The 17,960-nt window shown below is 51.5% G+C and overlaps 1 protein-coding gene across 1 annotated transcript in view; it reads right to left on the reverse strand.

Moving 5' to 3' along the window:
* The window catches only part of LOC136570951 (filamin-A-like), a gene marked incomplete at its 5' end in the record, with an annotated part of 35,830 nt that overhangs the window by 4,810 nt on the left and 13,060 nt on the right, over positions 1–17,960 (reverse strand). Inside the window, 10 exons of the mRNA XM_066571374.1 lie at positions 433–609; positions 2,524–2,656; positions 7,280–7,395; positions 9,740–9,877; positions 10,608–10,874; positions 11,858–11,980; positions 13,038–13,190; positions 14,497–14,700; positions 15,682–15,846; positions 17,292–17,465. Coding sequence (XP_066427471.1) covers positions 433–609; positions 2,524–2,656; positions 7,280–7,395; positions 9,740–9,877; positions 10,608–10,874; positions 11,858–11,980; positions 13,038–13,190; positions 14,497–14,700; positions 15,682–15,846; positions 17,292–17,465 — 1,650 coding nt within the window. The remainder of the gene's footprint in view (positions 1–432; positions 610–2,523; positions 2,657–7,279; positions 7,396–9,739; positions 9,878–10,607; positions 10,875–11,857; positions 11,981–13,037; positions 13,191–14,496; positions 14,701–15,681; positions 15,847–17,291; positions 17,466–17,960) is intronic.

Genomic DNA, 17,960 nt, shown 5'->3' on the forward strand with positions numbered 1-17,960 from the left:
TTCCCCCAAAATTCCCATTTCCTCCCCCAAATTCCGTACCTGTGGTGCCGCCCTCCAGGCTGGGCCCGTAGGCCGAGACCAGGCCCAGATCCTTGGCCTGTCCTAGATCCCTCCCAAATTCCCATTTTTTCCCAAAAATTCCACACCTCTTCTGCCTCCCCACACTCCCTCATCCCCTAAACTCACATTTTTTTCCCCAAAATTCCCATTTCCTCCCCCAAATTCCGTACCTGTGGTGCTGCCCTCCAGGCCGGGCCCGTAGGCCGAGACCAGGCCCGGATCCTCGGCCTGTCCCAGATCCCTCCCAAATTCCCATTTTTTTTCTCCAAAATTCCCAGTTTTTCCCCCTCTGTGGTGCCCCTCACACTCTCTCATCCCCTAAACCCCCATTTTTCCCCCAAAATTCCCATTTTTTCCCTCAAAATTCCATACCTGTGGTGCCGCCCTCCAGGCCGGGCCCGTAGGCCGAGACCAGGCCCGGATCCCCGGCCTGGCCTGGCTCCCCCACCCGGACCTTGAAGGGGCTCCCGGGGATGTGGGAGCCCTCGAACTTCACGTCGATGGAGTAGACGCCGTTCTCCCGCGGGATGAAGCGCACGGCGTATTTGTCTGGGGAGAAAGGGACCCCCAAAATTAAACCTGAACCATCAAAATTATCCCCAAAACCCCAGAATTGTCCCTAAAATTCCAGAGATCCCAAATTCCAGCGGGATGAAGCGCACGGCGTATTTGTCTGGGGGAAAAGGGACCCCCAAAATTAAACCTGAACCCTCAAAATTATCCCCAAAATTATCCCTGAAATTACAGAAATCCCAAATTCCTGCGAGCGGATTTGTCTGGGGAAAAGGGACCCCAAAATTAAACCTGAAAGCCCAAAATTATCCCTGAAATTACAGAAATCCCAAATTTCTGTGCGTGGATTTGTCTGGGGAAAAGGGACCCCAATATTAACCTGAAAGCCCAAAATTATCCCCAAAATTATCCCTGAAATTACAGAAATCCCAAATTCCTGCGAGCGGATTTGTCTGGGGAAAAGGGACCCCAAAATTAAACCTGAACCCTCAAAATTGAACCTGAAACCCCCAAATTAACCCAAAGACGCCAAAATCATCCCTGAACCCCATTTTTATGGGAACAGGGCAGATTTTGGGCTTGAATTTGCAGATTTTTGTAGGAATTCTCCATTTTTTCGGGGATTTTTGGGGTGTAACTCCAGGTTTTGGGGGGTCCCTCACCTGGGGTGACCTCAGAGCTGTGGCACCACCCAGGGGATGGGAATGGGGTGGATTTTGGGGTGGAATTTGCTGATTTTGGGGTGGAATTTGCCGATTTTGGGGTGGAATTTACCAATTTTAATGTGAAATTTGCAGATTTTTGTAGGAACTCTCCATTTTTTTGGGGATTTTTGGGGTCCAGCCCCAGATTTTGGGGTGTCCCTCACCTGGGGTGACCTCAGAGCTGTGGCACCACCCAGAGCCCCCAGGGATGGAGCATTTTTGGGGTGGAATTTGCCGATTTTGAGGCGGAATTTGCCGATTTTGATGGGAATTGAGCAGATTTTTGTAGGAACTCTCCATTTTTTGGGGGATTTTTGGGGTCCAACCCCAGGTTTTGGGGGGTCCCTCACCTGGGGTGACCTCAGAGCTGTGACACCACCCTGGGGGTGGGAATGGGGTGGATTTTGGGGTGGAATTTGCTGATTTTGAGGCGGAATTTGCCGATTTTGATGGGAATTGAGCAGATTTTTGTAGGAACACTCCATTTTTTCGGGGATTTTTGGGGTGTCCCTCACCTGGGGTGACCTCAGAGCTGTGGCACCACCCAGGGGGTGGGAATGGGGTGGATTTTGAGGTGGAATTTGCCGATTTTGGGGTGGAATTTACCAATTTTAATGTGAAATTTGCAGATTTTTGTAGAAACCCTCAATTTTTTCAGGGATTTTTGGGGTCCAGCCCCAGGTTTTGGGGGGTCCCTGAGGTGTCCCTCACAAGGAGCGATCCCAGAACTGTGACACCACCCAGAAGGTTGGAACAGGGCAGGATTTTATGGGAATGGGGTGGATTTTGAGGTGGAATTTGCTGATTTTGGGCTGGAATTTGTGAATTTTAGTAGGAATTCTCCATTTTTTCAGGGATTTTTGGGGTCCAACCCCAGGTTTTGGGGTGTCCCTCACCTGGGGTGACCTCAGAGCTGTGGCACCACCCAGGGGATGGGAATGGGGTGGATTTTGGGGTGGAATTTGCCGATTTTGGGCTGGAATTTGTGACTTTTAGTAGGAATTCTCCATTTTTCAGGGATTTTTGGGGTGTAACTCCAGATTTTGGGGTGTCCCTCACCTGGGGTGACCTCAGGGCTGTGACATTGCCCCAGGAGATCAGAACAGGGCAGATTTTGGGGTGGAATTTGCCGATTTTGGGGTGGAATTTGCCGATTTTGAGGCGGAATTTGCCGATTTTGATGGGAATTGAGCAGATTTTTGTAGGAACACTCCATTTTTTCGGGGATTTTTGGGGTGTCCCTCACCTGGGGTGACCTCAGAGATGTGGCATTCCTCCAGGGCCCCCGAGGGACTGTGAACTTTGGCGTCCAGGGCCCCCCTGGCCCCGTTGAGGCTGACGGCGAACGAGGCCGGCTGGTGAACCTTGAGCCCCGACTCCTGGGGGAACACGGGGTCAGACACCCCAAAAACGGCCCTGGGAACCCCAAAAAACCCCGGGGGAGCCACCCCACACAGGCAGGGGAACACAGCAAAGGGTGGGGAATGGGGAAATGGGGGAGGAAAAGGAAAAAGAGGGGGAAATAATAAAAAAAATAACAAAAAAAGGCCAAAGAAATCGAGGAAAAGCAAAGAGAACGTGAGGGGAAGAGGAATCAACCGAGAGAAACACAAAGAAATCCCTCAAAAGAAACAAAACAAAATAAAAACAAAGAAAGAGGAAAAAAAAACAAGGAAAAATCCAAAGAAATCCCCCCAAAACAAAATAAAAAAAAAAACCAATAAAAAACCCAAAGAAATCCCCCCAAAACAAACAAAAAAAAAAACCAAAGAAAGAGGAAAAAACCAAGGAAAAACCCAAAGAAATCACCTAAAAAAGACAAAAAAAAAACAACACAAAGAAAGAGAAAAAAACCCAATAAAAACCCAAAGAAATCCCTCAAAAACAAAACAAAACAAAATAAAAACAAAGAAAGAGGAAAAAAAAACAATAAAAAACCCAAAGAAATCCCCCCAAAACAAAATAAAAAAAAAACAAAGAAAGAGGAAAAAACCAAGGAAAAACCCAAAGAAATCACTCAAAAACAAAACAAAATAAAACAACAAAGAGAGAGAAAAAAAACAATAAAAAACCCAGAGAAATCCCCCAAAAACACAATAAAGAAAAAAACCAAAGAAAGAGGAAAAAAACCAAGGAAAAACCCAAAAAAATCCCTCAAAAACAACAAAATAAAAACCCCAATGAGAAAAAAAAAACAAGAAAAAACCTCAAAGAAATCACCGAAAAAACAAAAAAAAACCAACACAAAGAAAGAGGAAAATACCAGGAAAAAACCCCCAAAATTCCACAAAAACAAACAAAAAAAAAAACCCAAAGAAAGAGGAAAAAACCAAGGAAAAAACCCAAAGAAATTCCACAAAATGCAAAGAACCCAAAGAGAAAAAACAAGAAAAAAAAACCCAAAGAAATCCCTAAAAATAATTAAAAAAACCCCAAAGAAATCACCTAAAAAACAAAAAAAAACCCAAAAAAAAACAAAGAAAGAGAAAAAAAATAAACAAGAAAAAAACCCAAAGAAATCCCCAAAATCCCTAAAAATAAAGAGCAAAAACAACAAAAAAACCCTCAAAACCCCCCCCCAAAAAAGAGAAAATAACAACAAAAAGACAAAAAAAAACTCAAAAAAACCCCCAAAATCAAGAGAAAAAACAAGAAAAAAAACCTCAAAAAACCCAACCCCAAAAAAACCCAAAGAAAGAAAAAACGCCTCGAAAAAAGCAAAGAAACCCTAAAAAAATCCCTTAAAAAGAGCAAATAAACCCAAAAAAAACCCAGAGAAACAAAAAAACTCACAAATAAAAAAAACCCAGAAAAGGCACAAAATAAATCCCCATAAAAAACCAAAACAAACCCAAAACCCCACAAAGAAAGGAAAAAAAAACCCCAAAATTTTTCCAAGAAATGCCCCCAAAAATCCCCAAATAAAACCCCATAAAACCCCACCAAAAACACAAAAAAAACCTCAAAAAAACTGAAAAACAACAAGAAAAACCCCCCAAAAACCCCCCCAAAAATGCTCCAACAACGCCTCCCAAAAAACCCAAAAAAGCCCAAAAATTCCCCCAAAAATTCCCCCAAAATTTCCCAAAAAATACCAAAAAAAAAGTCCCCCCAAAAAAGCCAAAAAATCCCAAATATTTTTGGGAAAGGTTGGAAAATTCCAAATTTTCATCCCAAAAAAATTTTGGGAGGGAAAATCCCAAATTCTTACCCCCCAAAAAATTTGGGGAAAATTGGAAAATCCCAAATTTTTCACCCCAAAAATTTGGGAAAATCAGAAAATCCCAAATTCTTACTCAAATATTTGGGGAAAATTGGAAAATCCCAAATTCTCACCTCAAAAAAGTTGGGAAAATCAGAAAATCCCAAATTTTCACCCCAAATATTTGGGGAAAATTGGAAAATCCCGAATTCCCCCCCTAAAAATTTGGGAAAATTGGAAAATCCCAAATTCTCACCCCAAAAATTTGGGGGAAATTGGAAAATCCCAAATTCTCACCCCAAAAATTTGGGGAAAATTGGAAAATCCCAAATTCTCACCCCAAAAATTTGGGAAAATTGGAAAATCCCAAATTTTTCACCCCAAAAATTTGGGAAAATTGGAAAATCCCAAATTCCCCTCCAAAAATTTGGGGAAAATCAGAAAATCCCAAATTCTCACCCCAAAAATTTGGGAAAATCAGAAAATCCCAAATTCTTACTCAAATATTTGGGGAAAATTGGAAAATCCCAAATTTTCACCCCCAAAAAGTTGGGAAAATCAGAAAATCCCAAATTTTCACCCCAAAAATTTGGGGAAAAATGGAAAATCCCAAACTTCACCCCAAAAAAGTTGGAAAAATTTTGGGGAAAATCCCAAATCCTCACCCCAAATATTTGGGGAAAATTGGAAAATCAGAAAATCCCAAATTCTCACCCCAAAAATTTGGGAAAATTGGAAAATTCCAAATTCCCACCTCAAAAATTTGAGGAAAATTGGAAAATCCCAAACTTCACCCCAAAAATTTGGGGAAAATCAGAAAATCCCAAATTCTCACCCCAAAAATTTGGGGAAAATCAGAAAATCCCAAATTCCCCCCAAACACGACCCCCCCCCTCCCCCTCCCCAAATCCTCACCCCAAATTTTTTTGGGGGGGATCCAAAAACCCCAAATCCTCCCCTGAGAGCCCTGGGGGAGCCCCCAAAGCCCCAAAATCCCGAATTTTTTGGGTTTTTTTGGGGGTTTTTGGGGCCCCCCCAGGACCCCACTTACCTTGGGGGGGGAGGGGTTTAACGGCAGCCAGGGGGGAGCCCAGCCCCCACTTTTGGGGCTTTTTTGGGGTTTTTTGGGGCCGCTGGGTCCCGTTAAACCCCCCCGGCCCCCCCCTGTTCAAAGCCTTTATCAGAGACACGAGAGAGACCCCACGAGGGCCGGGCAAAAACCCCAAAAAAGCTGATTTGAATATGCTAATGGATGATTTGAATATGCTAAATTCTGATTAAAATATCCCCAAAGCTGCTTAAAACCCCTAAATTCTGATTAAAATACCCGAAAAGCTGATTTGAATATGCTAATGGCTGATTTGAATATGCTAATGACAAATTTGAATATGCTAAATTCGGATTTGAATATCCCAAAAGCTGCTTAAAACCCCTAAATTCTGATTAAAATACCCGAAAAGCTGATTTGAATATGCTAATGGATGATTTGAATATGCTAATTGATGATTTGAATATGCTAAATTCGGATTTGAATATCCCCAAAAGCTGCTCCTAAAAACCCCTAAATTCTGATTAAAATATCCCAAAACTTCCCCTATAAACGCCCAAACTGCCTCCACAAACCCCAAAATCTGCACCTAAAAACCCCAAAACTGCTCCTAAAAACCCCAAAACTTTCCCTCAAAATCTGCCCCTACAAACCCCAAAATCTGCCCCTACAAACCCCAAAACTTCCCCTATAAACCCCAAAATCTGCTCCTAAAAACCCCAAAACTGCTCCTAAAAACCCCAAAATCTGCTCCTAAAAACCCCAAATCTGCTCCTACAAACCCGAAAATCTGCTCCCCAAAATCTGCTCCTGCAAATCCCAAAACTTCCCCTATAAACCCCAAAATCTGCCCCTACAAAACCCCAAAACTGCTCCTAAAAACCCCAAAATCTGCTCCTACAAACCCCAAAACCTGAACCTAAAAACCCCAAAATTGCTCCTATAAACCCCAAAACTGCCCCTATAAACCCCAAAATCTGCTCCCCAAAATCTGCCCCTACAAACCCCAAAACTTCTCCTAAAAACCCCAAACCTTTCCCTCAAAATCTGCCCCTACAAACCCCAAAATCTGCCCCTAAAAACCCCAAAACTTCCCCTATAAACCACAAAAACTGCTCCTGCAAACTCCAAAATTTTCCCTACAAACCCCAAAACTTCCCCTATAAACGCCCAAACTGCCCCCACAAACCCCAAATCTGCTCCTAAAAACCCCAAAACTTCCCCTACAAACCCCAAAATCTGCACCTACAAACCCCAAAACTTCCCCTAAAAACCCAAAATCTGCTCCTGCAAACCCCAAAACTTCCCCTAAAAACCCCAAAACTCCCCCTACAAACCCCAAAACTGCTCCTAACAACCCCAAAACTTCTCCTAAAAACCCCAAAACTGCTCCTACAAACCCCAAAATCTGCTCCTATAAACCCCAAAACCTGAACCTAAAAACCCCAAAACTGCTCCTATAAACCCCAAAATCTGCTCCTATAAACCCCAAAACTGCCCCTATAAACCCCAAAATCTGCTCCCCAAAATCTGCCCCTAAAAACCCCAAAACTTTCCCTCAAAATCTGCTCCTGCAAACCCCAAAACTTCCCCTACAAACCCCAAAACTTCCCCTACAAACCCCAAAACCTCCCCCAGCCCTGCAGGTGCTGCTCTGGCCGTGCCCCCCCCCCAGCTCTGTGGTTGTGTTTTTGGGGTTTTTTGGGGTTTTTTTGGGGTTTTTGGGGTGTTTGGGGTCTCCAGGTGCCTCACCTGAAGGCTAGAAACAGTCAAACGCCGCGCGGCGTCGCTGGGGGCCGAGGCCGTCACCACGAAGGGGCTCTCGGGGATGTGCTCCTCGTTGAACTTCACCGAGACCTCGTAGTCACCTGAGAGGGGTTTGGGGTCAGGGCAGGGGCTTTGAGCCCAAAAATCCCAAAAATCCCACCCCAAAAATCCCAAAAATCCTGCTTCAAAATCCCCTAAAATTCAGCTTTGTTCCCTCTCTCGGGGCTGTGCTGTCATTGAACTTCACCGACACCTCGGAGTCACCTGGTTTGGGGTCAGGGCAGGGGGTTTGAGCCCAAAAATCCCAAAAATCCCATCCCAAAAATCCCAAAAATCCCCCAGAATTTGGCTTCGTTCCCTCTCTCGGGGCTGCGCTGTCATTGAACTTCACTGAGACCTCGGAGTCACCTGAGAGGGGTTTGGGGTAAGGGGAGGGGGTTTGACCCCAAAAATCCCACCCCAAAAATCCCAAAAATCCCACCCCAAAAACCCTAAAAATCCCCAAAATCCCGCTCAAAAAACCCTAAAAATCCCAAAAATCCCGCTCAAAAATGCCCTAAAACTCAGCTCTGTCCCCTCTCTCGGGGATGTGCTCCTCGTTGAACTTCACCGAGACCTCGTAGTCACCTGAGAGGGGTTTGGGGTCAGGGCAGGGGGTTTGACCCCAAAAATCCCAAAAATCCCGCTCAAAAAAGCCCTAAAAATCCCAAAAATCCCACCCCAAAAATCCCAAAAATCCCACTCAAAAATGCCCTAAAACTCAGCTCTGTCCCCTCTCTGTCCCCTCTCTCAGGGATGTGCTCCTCGTTGAACTTCACTGAGACCTCGGAGTCACCTGGGTTGGGGTCAGGGCAGGGGGTTTGAGCCCAAAAATCCTAAAAAATCCTAAAAATCCCACTCCAAAAACCCCAAAAACCCCAAAAATCCCGTTCCAAAATGCCCTAAAATTCGGCTCTGTTCCCTCTCTCGGGGCTGCGCTGTCGTTGAACTTCACCGAGACCTCGTAGTCACCTGAGAGGGGTTTGGGGTAAGGGCAGGGGGTTTGAGCCCAAAAATCCCAAAAATCCCCCCCCAAAAATCCCAAAACTCCCGCTCAAAAAAGCCCTAAAAATCCCAAAAATCCCACCCCAAAAACCCCAAAAATCCCAAAAATCCCGTTCCAAAATGCCCTAAAACTCAGCTCCGTCCCCTCTCTCGGGGATGTGCTCCTCGTTGAACTTCACCGAGACCTCGGAGTCACCTGAGAGGGGTTTGGGGTCAGGGCAGGGGGTTTGAGCCCTAAAAATCCCAAAAATCCCACCCCAAAAATCCCAAAAATCCCAAAAATCCTGCTTCAAAATCCCCTAAAATTCAGCTTTGTTCCCTCTCTCGGGGCTGTGCTGTCATTGAACTTCACCGACACCTCGGAGTCACCTGGTTTGGGGTCAGGGCAGGGGGTTTGAGCCCAAAAATCCCAAAAATCCCATCCCAAAAATCCCAAAAATCCCCCAGAATTTGGCTTCGTTCCCTCTCTCGGGGCTGCGCTGTCATTGAACTTCACTGAGACCTCGGAGTCACCTGAGAGGGGTTTGGGGTAAGGGGAGGGGGTTTGACCCCAAAAATCCCACCCCAAAAATCCCAAAAATCCCACCCCAAAAACCCTAAAAATCCCCAAAATCCCGCTCAAAAAACCCTAAAAATCCCAAAAATCCCGCTCAAAAATGCCCTAAAACTCAGCTCTGTCCCCTCTCTCGGGGATGTGCTCCTCGTTGAACTTCACCGAGACCTCGTAGTCACCTGAGAGGGGTTTGGGGTCAGGGCAGGGGGTTTGACCCCAAAAATCCCAAAAATCCCGCTCAAAAAAGCCCTAAAAATCCCAAAAATCCCACCCCAAAAATCCCAAAAATCCCACTCAAAAATGCCCTAAAACTCAGCTCTGTCCCCTCCCTGTCCCCTCTCTCAGGGATGTGCTCCTCGTTGAACTTCACTGAGACCTCGGAGTCACCTGGGTTGGGGTCAGGGCAGGGGGTTTGACCCCAAAAATCCCGCTCAAAAAACCCCAAAAACCCCCAAAACTCCAAAAATCCCTGCTTCAAAATCCCCTAAAATTCAGCTTTGTTCCCTCTCTCAGGGCTGTGCTCATTGTTGGACTTCACCGACACCTCGGAGTCACCTGAGAGGGGTTTGGGGTTAGGGGAAGGGTCTGACCCCAAAAAACTCCAAAACTCTGCCCCAAACAGCCCCAAACCCCCAAATGCCATAAAAACCCCATAAAAACCCCAAACCCCATAAACCTCCAAATGCCATAAAAACTCCAAACCCAAAAAGAAACCCCCAAACCCCCCAATAACCCCCAACCCTCCCAAAACCCCAAACCCCATAAAAACCCCAAAACCCCATAAAAACCCCAAACCCCATAAAAACCCCATAAAAACCCCATAAAAACCCCACAAGGCCAGCACTGACCGGGTTCCTGCACCACGTAGGAGACCCCGCAGGACCCGTCCTTGTGGTCCTCGAAGGCGATCTCGGCCTTGCTGGGCCCCTCGACGGCGATGGAGAGACCCCCGGCGCCGGCCTCGCGCGTCCAGATGCTGAACTCGGCTGGGGACGGGGAAAAATGGGGTCAGGGGACCCCAAAAACCCCAAAAACCACCCCAAAAACCCTAAAAACCACCCCAAAAACCACAAAAACCCCCAAAAACCACCCCAAAAACCCCTATAGGGACACAGAGACCCCCGGCCCAGCACTGTGGGTCCGGATGCTGAACTCGGCTGGGGACGGGGGAAACGGGGTCAGGGGACCCCAAAAACCCCCCCAAAAACCCCAATAATCCCCCCCATTTTCAGCATCCCCCATCCCATTTCCGGTGCCCCTTCCCCATTTCCGGCGCCCCTCCCCATTTCCGGTGCCTCCCATCCCATTTCCGGTGCCCCCTCCCCATTTCCGGCGCCCCATCCCATTTCCGGTGTCCTCCTCCCCATTTCCGGTGCCCCCTCCCCATTTCCGGTGCCTCCCATCCCATTTCCGGTGCCCCCCTCCCCATTTCCGGGGTGCTCACCGGGGGTCTCCCATCCCATTTCCGGTGCCCCCTCCCCATTTCCGGGGTGCTCACCGGGGGTCTCCCATCCCATTTCCGGTGCCCCCTCCCCATTTCCGGGGTGCTCACCGGGGGTCTCCCATCCCATTTCCGGTGCCCCCCTCCCCATTTCCGGGGTGCTCACCGGGGGTCTCCCATCCCATTTCCGGTGCCCCCTCCCCATTTCCGGGGTGCTCACCGGGGGTCTCCCATCCCATTTCCGGTGCCCCCCTCCCCATTTCCGGGGTGCTCACCGGGGCTCCCGGCCTCGGCCCTCTCCAGCCCGGGCCCCCCAGCCCGGACCTTGTGGGCGCCGCCCTCTCCCAGGGGTCCCACGGTGAACTGGAAGGGGCTCCCGGGCACGTGCTGGCCCCGGTCCTTGACGCTGACCCGGTGGGCCCCGGTCTCCTGCGGCACGAAGCGGACCCCGACCGTGCCCCCGGCGCCGGGCACCACCTGCGCCGCCACCGGCTGCCCCGAGGGACCCGAGACCTGGGCGGTGACGTCCGAGACGGAGAGCTCTGGGGGGAAAAATGGGGGGAAAAAAGGTGAAAATGGGAAAAAAATGGAGAAAAAATGGGAAAAAATGGGTGGAAAAAAGGTGAAAATGGGAAAAAATGGAGAAAAAATGGGAAAAATGGGGTTATTGGGGGGAAAAATGGGGGAAAAAACAGGTGAAAATGGGAAAAAATGGGGTTATTGGGCCTGGTGACCTGGGCGGTGACATCGGAGACGGAGAGCTCTGGGGGGAAAAATGGGGGAAAATGGGAAAAAATGGAGTTATTGAGGGGAAAAATGGGGGAAAATGGGGAAAAAATGGAGTTATTGAGGGGAAAAATGGGGGAAATGGGGGAAAAATGGAGTTATTGGGACCGGTGACCTGGGCGGTGACATCTGAGATGGAGAGTTCTGGGGGGAAAATGGGGGCAAATGGGGGAAAATGGGAAAAATGGAGAAAAAATGGAGAAAAAATGGGAAAAAATGGAGTTATTGGGGGAAAAATGGGGTTAATTATGGGAAATGGTCAGTGTGGGACCGGTGACCTGGGCGGTGACATTGGACATGGACAGTTCTGGGAGGAAAATGGAAAAACATGGGGTGAAAAATGGGATTACTGGTGGGAAAATGGGATTATTGGGGGGAAAATGGGGTTATTGGGGTGAAAAATGGGATTATTGGGGGGAAAATGGGATTATTGGGGGGAAAATGGGGTTATTTAGGGGAAATGATCCATGTGGGACTGATCACCTGTGCAGTCACAGGACCCCCAGAACATCCCCCAGGACACCTCCAGGGACGCTCGGGGGCTTCCTGAAGATGTGAGGACCCCCTGAGACCCCCCCAAAACCCCCTCCAGGACCCCCCCAGGACCCCCTAGATCCCCCAAAGACCCCCCCAGGACCCCCAGGGACCCCCCAGGACCCCTAAGGACCCCCCCAGGACCCCTCAGGACCCCCCCAGGACCCCCCCAGGACCCCCCCAGGACCCCCCCCGGGACCCTCACCGGGCATTTTGAGGCTGAGGTCGCAGGGGGTGCCCACGCTGGCCTCGGGGGGCGCGCGGCGCCGCCGGGTGATGCTCTCGCGCACGCGGCCCTCGCCCGTCACCTTCACCGAGAAGGGGCTCCCTGGGCAGGGGGAGTTGGGGTCACTCGGGACCCCCAGAGCTCCCCCAGATTCCCCCAGGACCCCTCACAAAATCTCCAAATTCCTCTGAGGTTGAGAAGCCCCCAAATTGCCCCAAAATCCCCCCCAAAATGTCCCCAAAATTCCCCCAAAATGCCCCAAATGAGGCTCCCCCAGCCCCAGCACCTTCACCGAGAAGGGGCTCCCTGGGCAGGGGGGGGTTGGGGTCACTCAGGACCCCCCAAAACACCCCCAGTCCCTCCCAATCCCTCCCAGTCCCACCCAGTCCCCTCCCAGTATCCCCAAATCCCCTCTCAATCCCCTCCCAGTCCCTCCCAGTTCCTCCCAGTGCCCCCAAATTCCCTCCCAATGTGCCCAAATCCCCTCCCAGTATCTCCCAGTGCCCCCAAACCCCCTCCCAGTCCCTCCCAATCCCCTCTCAGCCCCTCCCAGTATCCCCAAACCCCCTCCCAGTCCCTCCCAGTCCTTCCCAGTGCCCCCAAATTCCCTCCCAGTGTCCCAAAACCCCCTCCCAGTCCCTCCAAATGTCCTCCCAGTGCCCCTAAATCCCCTCCCAGTCCTTCCCAGTCCCCCCAGTCTCTCCCAGTGCCCCCAAATTCCCTCCCAGTGTCCCCAAATCCCCTCCCAATGTCCCAAAACCCCCTCCCAGTCCCTCCCAGTGTCCCTCAATCCCCTCCCAGTGCACTCCCAGTCCCCTCCCAGTATCTCCCAGTGCCCCCAAATCCCCTCCCAGTGTCCCCAAATCCCCTCCCAGTGTCCCTCAATCTCCTCCTAGTCCCTCCTGGTCTCTCCCAGTATTCCCAAACCTCCTCCCAGTCCCTCCCAGTATCTCCCAGTGTCCCTCAATTCCCCTCCCAATGTCCCCAAACCCCCTCCCAGTCCCTCCCAGTGCCCTCCCAGTGCTCCCAGTGCCCTCCCAGTTCCTCCCAACGTCCCCAAACCCCCTCCCAGTGCCCTCCCAGTCCCTCCCAGTGCCCTCCCAGTCCCTCCCAGTCCCTCCCAGTCCCTCCCAGTGCTCCCAGTGCCCCCGGTGCTCACCGGGCACGTGCTGCTCCCCGAATTTGACGGAGATGATGTAGTTGCCGGGCTCGGTGGGGCAGTAGGAGACGCGGCAGGTGCCGTCCTCCAGCTCCTCCGTGGTGATGTCCACCTTGCTGGGGCCCTCGATGGACAGGCTCAGGCCCCCGTACCCTGGGGGGGGTCACAGGGTCAGGACAGACCCCAAAAACCCCCAAAAAGTCCACCCCGAAAAACCCCAAGTCCTCCATGTTTCATAAAAATCCCAAAATACCCCAAAAAAACCCCAAAAAACCTGTTAAAAATGCCAAAAACCCCTCACTGGACAGACTCAGGCCCCTGTACCCTGAGGGGGTCCAGGACGTCAGGACAGACCCCAAAAACCCCCAAAAAATCCACCCCGAAAAACCCCAAATCCTGGAATTCTCTATATTGCATGAAAACCCTAAAATAACACAAAAAATCCTAAAACACCCCAAAAAATCCCATTAAAAACCCCAAAAACCCTCACTGGACAGGCTCAGGTCCCCGTACCCTGAGGGGGTCACAGGGTCAGGAGAGACCCCAAAAACTCCACCCCAAAAAGCCCCAAATCCCAAAATCTCCCAGTAAAACCCAAACCAGTGTCCCCAAACCCCCTCCCAGTGCCATTCCCAGTGCCCCCAGTCCCTCCCAGTGCTCCCAGTGCCGTTCCCAGTCTGTCCCAGTCTGTCCCAGTGCCATTCCCAGTCTCACCAGCCTGGCGGGTGTCGATGGTGAACTGGGCCGGCTGGAACGTGGTGCCCTCACTCAGGCCCAGTCCCAGTCCCTCCCAGTGTCCCCAAATCCCGTCCCAGTCCCTCCCAGTCCCTCCCAGTGCCATTCCCAGTGCTCCCAGTGCCATTCCCAGTCTGTCCCAGTCCTCCCAGTCTCACCAGCCTGGCGGGTGTCGATGGTGAACTGGGCCGGCTGGAACGTGGTGCCAGTCCCAGTCCCTCCCAGTGTCCCCAGATCCCCTCCCAGTGCCATTCCCAGTCTGTCCCAGTGCCCCCAGTCCGTCCCAGTCCTTCCCAGTGCTCCCAGTCTCACCAGCCTGGTGGGTGTCAGTGGTGAACTGGGCCGGCTGGAACGTGGTGCCCTCACTCAGGCCCAGTCCCAGTGTCCCCAAATCCCCTCCCAGTGCTCCCAGTCTGTCCCAGTGCCATTCCCAGTCTGTCCCAGTGCCATTCCCAGTGCTCCCAGTGCTCCCAGTCTGTCCCAGTGCCATTCCCAGTGCCATTCCCAGTCTGTCCCAGTCCCTCCCAGTCTCACCAGCCTGGCGGGTGTCGATGGTGAACTGGGCTGGCTGGAACGTGGTGCCCTCACTCAGGCCCAGTCCCAGTCCCTCCCAGTGTCCCCAAATCCCATCCCAGTCCCTCCCAGTCTGTCCCAGTGCCATTCCCAGTGCTCCCAGTGCCATTCCCAGTCTGTCCCAGTCTGTCCCAGTCCCTCCCAGTCTCACCAGCCTGGCGGGTGTCGATGGTGAACTGGGCCGGCTGGAACGTGGTGCCCTCGCTCAGGCCGGGGCCCCTCAGCAGCACCCGCGAGGCGTCGCCGAGCTCGGCCTGGCTGATGGTGACAGCCAGGGGACTGCGGGGCAGCGGCTGTCCCCCCCTGGTGACATGGACCAGGTGCTCCCCCACCTCCTGGGGCACGAAGGAAATACCTGTGGGGACACAGAAATGTCACACACGGGGACAGGGACACAGGGACAGGGATGTGTCACACACGGGGACAGGGACATGGAAATGTCACACACAGGGACAGGGACACAGGGACAGGGATGTGTCACACACTGGGACAGGGACACAGGGACATGGAAATGTCACACACGGGGACAGGGACATGGAAATGTCACACACAGGGACACGGACACAGGGACAGGGATGTGTCACACACTGGGACAGGGACACAGGGACACGGACACAGGGACATGGAAATGTCACACACGGGGACAGGGACACAGGGACATGTCACACACAGGGACACAGACACAGGGACATGGAAATGTCACACACGGGGACAGGGACACAGGGACAGGGATGTGTCACACACGGGGACAGGGACACAGGGACATGGAAATGTCACACACAGGGACACGGACACAGGGACAGGGATGTGTCACACATGGGGACAGGGACATGGAAATGTCACACACGGAGACAGGGACACAGGGACATGGAAATGTCACACACTGGGACACAGACACAGGGACAGGGATGTGTCACACACGGGGACAGGGACATGGAAATGTCACACACGGGGACAGGGATATGGAAATGTCACACACGGGGACACGGACACAGGGACATGGAAATGTCACACACGGAGACAGGGACATGGAAATGTCACACACGGGGACAGGGACAGTGAGAGGACAGGGACGGTAAGGGGACAGGGACAGAGATACAGGGTACAATGTCCCCAGTGTCCCCAGGGATGTCCCCAGCAGGGTCCCCATACCCAGGTGGCCGTCCCGGAGCCGTTTGAGCGTGCAGGGCTCCGTGTCCCCAATGTCCCCAATGATGTCCCCAGTGTCCCCAATGTCCCCAATGATGTCCCCATACCCAGGTGGCCGTCCCGGAGCCGTTTGAGCGTGCAGGGCTCCGTGTCCCCAATGTCCCCAATGTCCCCAATGTCCCCATACCCAGGTGGCCGTCCCGGAGCCGTTTGAGCGTGCAGGGCTCGCGCCGCCCCGAGGGCGCGGTGACGGTGGCGCTGAGCTGGCTCAGGTCCCCAATGTCCCCCATGTCCAGCGGGATCTCGGCCGAGGCGCCCACCTTGAGGTGGGACTGGCGCAGGGAATCGTCACCTGAGGGGACAGCGGGGACACAGAGGGGTCGCAGGTGGCACCCAGGGGACAGCGGGGACACTCAGAGGTCGCCAGGGTCAAATTTTGGGGGGTTTTTGGGGGCTTTTTTCAGATTTTTGTTGGGTTTTCCCCCAATTTCGGGCTTCTCACCTGTAATTCTGGCCGTGAAGGGGCCAGGTCGGGTTTTAGTGGGGTTTTTGGGGGTTTCTGTGGATTTTTTCTCATTTTTTCTCATTTTTCAGAGTTTTTTTCTTGTTTTTTTCCCCAGATTTTTTCCCCCAATTTTGGTGGGTTTTTTTTTCAGATTTTTGTTGGGTTTTTCCCCAATTTTGGGTTTCTCACCTGTAATTCTGGCCCTGAAGGGGCTGCCAGCAATGTGCCAGTGACCCCAGGTCAGGTTTTAGTGGGGTTTTGGGGCTTTCTGTGGATTTTTTCTCATTTTTTCTCATTTTTTCTCATTTTTTTCAGGTTTTTTTTGTTTTTTTCCTCAGATTTCTGTGTTTTCCCCCAATTTTGTGTTTCTCACCTGTAATCCTGGCCGTGAAGGGGCTGCCAGTGACCCCAGGTGTGTTTGTCAGGGGTTTTGGGGCTTTTTTGGGAGGTTTTTTTGGGAGGTTTTTTGGGAGGTTTTTGTAGGTAATTTACTCCTTTTTTTTTAGTTTTTTTTTTGTTTTTTCCCCAGATTTCTGTGTTTTTCCCCCAATTTTGTGTTTCTCACCTGTAATCCTGGCCGTGAAGGGGCCGCCCGCGATGTGACCCCAGGTGTGTTTGTCAGGGGTTTTTGTAGGTAATTTACTCTTTTTTTGTTATTTTTTTTTTCTTTTTTCAGGTTTTTTTTTTGGTTTTTTCCCCAAATTTTTGGTTTTTTCCCCAATTTTGCGTTTCCCACCTGTAATCCTGGCCGTGAAGGGGCTGCCAGCGATGTGACCCCAGGTGTGTTTGTCAGGGGTTTTTGGGACGTTTTTGTAGGTAATTTACTCCTTTTTTTTTGGGGTTTTTTTTGGTTTTTTTGTGTTTTTTCCCCCAATTTTGTGTTTTGTCCCCAATTTTGCGTTGCCCACCTGTAATCCTGGCCGTGAAGGGGCTGCCAGCGATGTGACTCCAGGTGTGTTTGTCAGGGGTTTTTGGGAGGTTTTTGTAGGTAATTTACTCTTTTTTTTGGGTTTTTTGGGGTTTTTTTTTTGTTTTTTCCCCAGATTTCTGTGTTTTTTCCCCAGATTTTTTTGTTTTTTCCCCAGATTTTTGTGGTTTTCCCCAATTTTGTGTTTCCCACCTGTAATCCTGGCCGTGAAGGGGCCGCCCGCGATGTGACCCCAGGTGTGTTTGTCAGGGGTTTTTGGGAGGTTTTTGTAGGTAATTTACTCCTTTTTTTGGTTTTTTTTTTTGGTTTTTTTTGTGTTTTTTCCCCCAATTTTGTGTTTTGTCCCCAATTTTGCGTTGCCCACCTGTAATCCTGGCCGTGAAGGGGCTGCCCGCGATGTGTTTGTCGTTGTACTTGACCACGATGCCGTAGTCCCCGGGCAGCACGGGCAGGTAGGACACGGAGCAGGTGCCGTCACCGTTGTCCTGGCAGCTGATCTCGGCCTTGGAGGGACCCTCCACGGCCAGGGACAGCCCCCCTGGGGACACACGGGGACAGTTAGGGACAGCCTGGGGACAGGGACAGCCCCCCTGGGGACACGGGGACATGGGGACAGTCAGGGACAGCCTGGGGACAGCCTGGGGACAGGGACAGCCCCCATGGGGACACATGGGGACAGTCAGGGACAGCCTGGGGACAGGGACAGCCCCCTGGGGACACACGGGGACATGGGGACAGTCAGGGACAGCCTGGGGACAGGGACAGCCCCTCTGGGGACACATGGGGACAGTCAGGGACAGCCTGGGGACAGGGACAGCCCCCCTGGGGACACATGGGGACATGGGGACAGTCAGGGACAGCCTGGGGACAGGGACAGCCCCTCTGGGGACACGGGGACACATGGGGACACTTAGGGACAGCCTGGGGACAGGGACAGCCCCTCTGGGGACATGGGGACAAGGACAGGGTCAGGGGACAGGGACAGCCCCCCTGGGGACATGGGGACAAGGACAGGGTCAGAGGACAGGGACAG

This window comes from Molothrus aeneus, unplaced genomic scaffold, assembly GCF_037042795.1.
Source record: "Molothrus aeneus isolate 106 unplaced genomic scaffold, BPBGC_Maene_1.0 scaffold_437, whole genome shotgun sequence".
In the NCBI taxonomy this organism is placed as follows: Eukaryota; Metazoa; Chordata; class Aves; order Passeriformes; family Icteridae; genus Molothrus; species Molothrus aeneus.